The sequence below is a fragment of the Elephantulus edwardii genome, unplaced genomic scaffold (genome assembly GCF_000299155.1).
Source record: "Elephantulus edwardii isolate Elephantulus edwardi_28Jun2011 unplaced genomic scaffold, EleEdw1.0 scaffold00242, whole genome shotgun sequence".
Lineage (NCBI taxonomy): Eukaryota > Metazoa > Chordata > Mammalia > Macroscelidea > Macroscelididae > Elephantulus > Elephantulus edwardii.
In genome coordinates, this window is record NW_006399992.1 from 1,228,395 (window position 1) to 1,236,893 (window position 8,499).

General features: G+C 36.3%; 1 protein-coding gene across 1 annotated transcript in view; it reads left to right on the forward strand.

Annotated features, from left to right (window-relative positions):
• Nucleotides 1–8,499, forward strand: part of ZNF326 (zinc finger protein 326) — a 41,058-nt gene that overhangs the window by 24,153 nt on the left and 8,406 nt on the right. The window contains exon 10 of the mRNA XM_006898965.1: nt 1,005–1,104. Coding sequence (XP_006899027.1) covers nt 1,005–1,104 — 100 coding nt within the window. The remainder of the gene's footprint in view (nt 1–1,004; nt 1,105–8,499) is intronic.

The window sequence follows — 8,499 nt, forward strand, 5'->3', positions numbered from 1 at the left end:
TTAGCCATCTGAATGTCTTCTTCGATGAAGTGCCTGTTCATATCCTGTACCCATTTTTCTATTGGATTATTTACCTTTATCTTGTTGTGTTGTCAGTAACTTGTCAGAAGCCAAAGTGGACATTTTTTAATAACTGTTTATTGATGCAGATTGAGCTAACTTCTGTTGAAAGTCTACAGTGTATCATGTTGTGCTAGATACTTTGACACTATGTTAGAGCCCTTATAGTAACTTGATTCTATAATGAAAGAATATGCTCAGAGAAAGTGAATAGATTCCGCACTAAGGGGCAAAGTCTAAATTTAGGACCAGAGAGCCTGCTGTCTGTTTATGTTTAGGGTCCTTACTGTTATCATTGTGTGGTCATCATTTCAAAAATTTTTTTAGTACCTCCAAAAGATACTGTGTCAGATACTGAAACACAGATGCCGCCCGCAGTGAGTTAACAGTAATTGGAAATAATCTACATATACACTCATACAAATGACACAGTTAACTGAAGTTCCTAAGGATGCATTGTACAGGCAGATGTTAGGAGTGAGGAAAGAAAAGGGGAAGATCATTGAGCCAGGAATGCTTGAAGGAAGAACTGAAGTTAGATTGCTCATTGTAGGTAATTAATTTGGGCAAAAGTGATGAAATTATTGACCGTATTATGGTCATGCATACCTGTACACCTTTAATTCAGTTTTCTTTCTGTAGTTTCCTTAATGTATTCCTTTTTGTGATTTAAACTTACACTCACCTTTCCCAGGAGGATCTCTTAACTACCCACCTCTCTTTAATGTTTTTTCTATATGACCTAAATATATTGTTAAAATTGGGTGGTTTTTATAGTTTACTGGGTCGTTTCATGGGTTGGTTTGTTTTGTTTTTTTACAATTTTTAATCTTCTTGAAATAAATACTGCTTTATTCAGTATTACCTGTAGAAGCTTTATAGTACTAAATGTATATATATGTAATGAAGGAGAGTAAGTCCTTATGGATTTTCTTTTTCTCTAGGAATGTATGGTGAATAAATTCAAAAGAACATGTATCCGTAAACAACAGACAACTAGTCTGACAGAAGCAGGTAAAATAATTGACAAAGACGCTATGGAAGGTGAGTATTTTAACAAACTTCTATAGAAATTGTACCTATATTTTACATTATATTTTACCATGAACTTTTTTCAGTGGATGATACTTCCCAGGATGGTACAATGTATAATTCTGTATAATAACTAATTTATCAGAAACTAATACCTTTACTTCTTGTTTTTAAAATTTTATTTATCTCTACTTTTGCTTTCTTAAGATTTACAGGGGGCACAAAAAAATTATTCCTTTTGTTTTGCTCTGTCTCTGTCATCCCTTTTCATTTTCTTAAGAATTTTTTGCTCAAAGAATAAACGTATTTCTCTGCTTTTCAGTCTTATTTTTTAATTCTTTCTTCCTGTCTTAATCTTGAAGCTCTACTGACACCTGTCCACTATGGCTGACTTTTCTGGTATTTCTAATTCTGGTGGCACTGCTTCCAGCATCACAGCAACCCTCAGGTCCCTCTAGTACAACAACTGACTTCACAATTTCTTAAATTTAAATTCTTACTAAAAAAAGAAAAATAATGATGAAAAGACAAAAACAGTTGTGCTCAAAATGATGAAACACTAGTTCCCCTAAAATATCTCCATTGTCTGTTTCTCTTTAAATAGTCAGGCTTCACATGTATTCTAACTTTGTCTTTACTCATTTATCTTTTATTACTTTAGCCCCAGTAGACAGTTTTAGTTACCATCAATGTAATGAAACTGCTTTGATAGGGATTACCAACACTAACACTACCAACTCAGTATGCTCTTTTGATTATTATCTTTCTTTTGCTGTAGAAGTATTCATTGACAACTACATTTCTCAATCTTTTCACTTTCTTGGTTTCTGATTCTTCTCTCTTGATTTATCTTTATCTTCTTGTCATTTTTTTAATCTTTGAGGTTTTCTTTCCATACTTATCTTCTGAAAACTACTATCTCCTCGTCCTCTCTCAGTACCTCCATCATTTCCTTCTGATGAATTTATCGTTCATGATTTACGCTATTTACTTATATTAATTAATATCTATATATTAATTACTTCTAAATCTCTATCTAGCAGAGATGTCTTTTAAACTCTAATCCTAAATATCCATCTGCCTACAGACACCTCTAGTCATTGCTGGCAGGGTACTTTGCCTGCACCCATCCGCTGGACTGGCAAAGACCATCTCTAGCCAGACAGACTAGCCTAGGCTCTTCTAGAGACCAGCAGAAACTCTCCTGCAGGCTGAGTGGCCTACCTTTACACACCCTAGACCAGAATAGGTACTACCCATGACTTGGTTCACATCTTGGTACCTCGGTCACCTCTCAGATGAGTAGAAACTTTGACCTAATGGGAAACCCCAACTCCAGTTTTCTGCTAGGCTGGCAAATAGACTGTCTCAGACGAGACAGTTTCCTGTTTGCCATTGTTGTTGTTAAGTGCCGTAGAGTCGTAGACGACTCATAACGACCCTATGAATGAAGGTCTTGAACACAAAACTTTCACCTTTCCCCCAAGTTCCTAGAGTTTCCAGAGGCACGATTTTTGGAAGTGGATGCCACCCCTGCGTCTAAGCTTGTTTTATTTGGGAGATCCACAAAACAACAGTCCCAGGGGCCAGAGGCAAGAAGGCCCAAAAGCCTTTTTAAATAGAGGAGGCAAAATCCAATTTGCAAAGCTTTCCCATAACATACGTATTTATTTTATGATATTTGATATGCTTTTTTGTTTAATATTTTGTTCTTATGGGTAGCAGCGCTTTACTGGCCTGATTTGCATGTTGCTGTGGTACTGAAAGCTGTGTGCCATGGCAGGTTCATCCATGGTGGACAGGTTTCATTGAAGCTTCTGGATGAGACAGACTAGGAAGCAAGACTGGTGTTCCATTTCTGAAATAACAGGCCTTTGAAAACCTTATAACAGAAGCATTGTTAAATCTAGTGCGAGAAGATGAGCCCCTCAGGTTGGAAGCTAAAAAAAAAATTGAGAAAAAGCTGGAAACATCAATTAATAATTGGAACATAAAATGTATAAAATACGAAACAAGGACAATTGGAAGTTGCTTAAAGTGAATTAGAATATATAAAGATCAACATCCTAGAAATTAGTGAGCTGAGATGGGCTGATTTTGGCTGTTTTTAATCAGACAGTTGTATAATATATTATTCTGGGGATGACAGTAAAATGGCATTACATTTATCATCAAAAAGAACATTTCAAAATCTCTCCTGAAGTACTATGAGTTGATAGGATGCCACCCATATATATATGTGGAGGTGAAGAAATTGAGGATCTTTACTAGCTTTTGCAGTCTGTTAGTGATCAATTATGCTATCAAGGTGCAGTGATAATAACTGATGACTGGAATGCAAAAATTAGAAACAAATTTGGTATTTGGAAAATACAGACTTGGTGATAGAAATTAGGCTGGAGATGGAAAGATAGAATTATGTAACATGAATGATTTATTCATTTAAAATACCTTTTTACAAAACCCATAAATAATGATTATACACATGAACCTCATTTGATGGAGTACACAGGAAGCACATTGATTATATCTGTGGAAAGAGTCTGGAGAAACTCAATATCAGCTGTCAAAAGAGGGCCAGAACTGACAGAACAGACCATCACATATATACAAGTTTAAATTGAAGGTGAAGAAAATAAAAACAAGTCCACAAGAAACAAAATATGACCTCTTTCAAAATAGGAGTCTCACTTGAATTTAAAAACTCTTAAGACTAGATTTTAAAGCATTGAACACTAATGTTTGATTCTTTAAAGCCCAAATGGATTATGAGATGGCATCAAGGACAGTAGTATCCATAAAGGAAGCAAAAGGTAATTGCAGACATTAGAAAGAAAAAAACAAAAAGGATGCCAAAAGAGATTCTGAAACGTACCCATGAATGTTGAGCCCAAGCCAAAGTAAGAGGAATAAACAGAGCGTAAAAAGAGCAGCTCACAAAGAGAACAAAAGTATTATAGATACATGTGCAAAGGCCTGGAGTTAGAAAACTTAAGGAAAGAACATGCTTGGCATTTCTCAAGCTAACAGAACTGAAAAACAAATTCAGGCTTTCATTGGATTAGGACAAAATCTAGAATGATATAGGAACCATCAAAAGATAGAAAAGTCACTGTACTAAAAAGGATTGATTGACACTTAAGTATTTCAGAATAGTAGATACAAAAAAGAACCTGTGGTAACAGAAGGAAGAAATTCTTCATTGAAGCTACTAGCAAAAGAAGGTTCATGGAATAGATTGAATACCAGTTGACATTTCTACCTTTCATTTAAAGGACTTTGCATTTTCTTTCTAGGATAATATTGGTTTATTATTTTATTTTGGAAGTGGCATCCAATTCCAAACAACATGCAGATGCAGCCCTGGATGTGCCCACAAATTTGTGTCAAGAAAATGGAAGATAGCTATCTGGCAAACTGATTGGAAGAGATCTGTATTTGTTCTCATTTCAGAAAAAAGATCCAACAGAGTGGAAATTATCAAACAGTATTCTTAATATCGCACACAAGTAAAATCTTGCTGAAGAATGTTTTGTGGGTTTTTAAAAAAATTATTATTTTTGTGTATGTACCATCAACTCAGATCTGACTGGTACAGGAGGAGATTGTCCCTCCTTCTCCAGCAGAGCATCTGGTGGATTTGAGCCATTTGCTGAAGAATATTTAAGAAATGGTGAACAACAACAGGGAACTGTCAGAAAACCAAACTAGATAAAAAGAGTACATGGCATAAGAATAATCATTGCTGATGTAAGATGTTTCTTGACCGAAAGCAAAGAATGCTGGAAAGATGTTTATGTCTATTGAATTTGTAGGAGCATTTGACTGTGTGGATCATAACAAATTAAGGCTAATATTGAGAAGAATAGGAATCTCAGAACACTTAATTGTGTTAATGAAAAAACGTATATATTGACCAAGAAGCTTTTTTTGAACAGAACAAGGAAGATGGTTTAAAATAAAGAAAGGTATACATTAGGGCTGTATTCTTTTTTTTAAAAAAAAAAATTTTTTTTTATTCCTGATTTTAGTGAAAATTTACAGAGACTTTGGATTTTCATTCCTTTATTGTTGCACTTTTCTCCCTGCCCTCTGCTCCTCCCCCAGTACACTCTTCTATTTGAAAAGTAAAAGAAAAATTCTTTCATTGTTTTACAATCCCTCCTCCCAGGTCCACTCCACTATGCAGCCTTCGTTCTAGACTCCTGTCATGACAATAATACTTAATCACATAACCCTTTTAAGCAGTTTTCTCCCTCATCTGTTTCAATGCAGTATACATTATTTATCCCATCTTCTTCAGTCTCCCCCAAACTCTGGTGTCAGTCCTTTTTTACAACAATGACACTATGCAGTCGTTGTGTGACTGAGATACTCAGCACAATGTCCTCCAGGGTCACCCATTTTGAATAATATTGCATGAGTTCTTTGTTTTTCAGTGCAGCTTAGTATTCCATTGTGTAAATATACCACAGTTTCTCTAGCCATTCGTTTGTTGATGGGCACTTAGGTTGTTTCCAACTCCTTGCTATTGTGAACAAAGCCTCAATGAACATGGGTGGGCATCTATCTGCTTTAGTCCAGTTATGGTCTCTCTGGGTAATTTTCCCAATAGTGGAATTGCTGGGTCAGATTGGTATCTCTATTTGCAACTTTTTGAGAAAGTGCCATACCGCCTTCCATAGTGGTTGCACAATTTTATACTGCCACCAACAGTGAATAAGGGTTCCAGTTTCTCCACAAACTTGCCAGCATTTGTTGCTTGCTGTTCTGTTAAATTTTGCTATTCTGTCTGGGGTGAGATGATATCTCATCGTTGTTTTGAGGGCTGTGTTCTTTATTCATACCTATTCAGTCTGTATGCTAAAGAAATAATTTGAGCAGTTGGGGAATATACAAAGAGAAATGTGGCATCGGGATTATAGGAAGTCGCCTCAACAACCCACGTTATGCAGATGACAGATCCTTGCTTGCTGAAACTACTTACTGCAGAAGATCAAAGAAGACAGTCTTCCCTATGGGTAACATCTCAGTATCAAGAGAACAAAATTTCCTTACTGCTGGACCAGGATGCATCATCATGATAGATGATAAAAAGATTGAAGTTATCAGTGATTTCATTTTACTTGGATCTACAATCAATATCCTTGTTATCAACAGTAAAGAAATCAAAAGACGTAACATTGGGAAAATCTGTTCTCAAGGATCTCTCAAGTGGTAAAAATCAATCATGTCAGTGTTAAGACTTAAAGTGCACCTGATCCAAACCGTAGTATTTTCAGTTACTTTTTTTTTTTTTTAAATTTTTTTATTATTTTTGTGTGAGTGTACCGTCAAATCAGATCTGACTGGTGCAGGAGGAGATTGTCCCTCCTTTCCCGGCAGAGCATCTGGTGGATTCGAACCGTGCACCTCTAGGATTGTAGTTGCAGCTCCTTGCCACTAGGCCACCAGAGCTCCCCTCAGTTACTTTTTTATGTATCTGGAAATTAGATGGTGGAAAAGGATGATGAAGAATCGAAGCCTTTGAATTATCGTGCTGGCAAAGAGTATTAAATGTTACCTTGACATCACAGGTTATCTGCAATGGTATCATATTCTCTTTTAAAATAGTTAGCAAATTTGTTTAATACGACATTTGTTCATACCCATATCTTGTCTTTTGACACTTGTAGTAGTTTTTTTTAACTTGTTGCCTTATGTCCAGGCTTTGTCCTCTTGTTTTATGTGGTATACTTACAGCTCCAATGACTTGTCCAAAATGTATTACAGTAGTGTAGTGGTAGAGCCCAGATTGGAAGTCAGTTGAAATGAGGAAAATACTGGTACATGGACTGTAGGGTGGAGGGTCAGTGAAGGAAGACTCTAAACCAGGTGGGTTGACACAGTGACTGCTGTAATGGGCTCTAGTGTGTCAGGAAATGTGAGAATGATGCAGGACAAGACTGGGTTCAGATCTTTTGTTCATGGGGTTGCTATTAGTTGTACTTGACTCAGTGGCACCTAACAACAACATCACCACCAAAACGTATTATTTCCTTTCATACCTTTCTCTTTGCCAGCAGTATCTATATTTTCAATAAAACCTCTTCCAAGGTTGTATCCTTTCCCTGTACCTATTCACTCTGTATGCTGAGCAAATTATTCTAGAGATTGGACTCAATGAAGGGGAATGTGTCATTAGGATTGAAAGAAGACTCATCAGTAACCTTCAGTATGTGGATGACACAACTTTGCTTGCTGAAAGTGAGGAGGACTCAAAATATTTCCTGTAGAATTTCAAACACTGCAGCCTTCAATATGGATTACATCTCAATATCAAGACAATAAAAATTCTCACCACTGGACCAGTAGGCAACATCATGATAGATGGAGAAAAGATTGAAACTGTCATTGACTACATCTTACTGGGATCTGCCATCAATACACTTGGCACCAGCAGTCATGAGATCGTGAGACGTGTTGCACTGGGAAATTCTGCAGCCAGGGATCTTTCCAAATTGCTGGGAAACAGTGATAATAGTTTTGAGGACTAAGATGTGCCAGACCATGGTTTTTTTAATCATTTGTATGCATCTGAGAGGTGAACCGTGACTAAGGATGACAGAAAAAAAAATTGGAAAAAAAGATTGGTGAGTTGTGATATTAGAGGAAAGTGCTGAATATCCCATGGGCTGTAAAAACAAGAATAAAAAGCTCTGTCTTGAAGGTGAAGCCAGATTTCTTCTTGGAAGTAAGGATGGTGAAGCTTTGTCTCACATACCTTGGCCATGTTGCCAGGAGAGGCTGTTCGTTGGAGAAAGACATCAAACTTGGATAAGTGAAGGGACAGTGAAGGAAGGGAAGACCCCTTCCATGAATCTTCTAGAAGGATTGACACAGTGACTGCAGCAGTGGGTTGGAGTGTGTCAGAGATTATGAAATTGGCAGATAGGAAGGGTTCAGATCTATTGTCTATAAGGTAACTATGAGTCATACTTGACTCAGTGGCACCTAATAATAAGAAATCTGTTCTTTATAAATCCAAATTCAACATCTTTCCCCCCTTTTAATTTTTGAAGTTTTCATTTTACTATATAATATTCCAACATTTGTTTTCCTTTGTTAATAATTTTGAGGTGCTAGACATGTAAGCTCAAAATGTGATTATATAGTATGATTAGGAAATAATTTAATAATTCCTTATAATTTCTAATCTGTTATCCATATGTTAATCTGTACATAAGATATGAGAAATGTGGTTGAAAAGAAATTGAAATACATTTTGATAGTGGGTTTTTTGGTTTTGGGTTGTTGGTTTTGTTTTTTTTGCAGAAGGTTGTTAAAATTATGGGAATGGTTGTAGTAAAATTGGTCTTTCAAAAATAAGACAATGTGAGGGGTTTGTGCGGGGAGAAGGGTGCAACA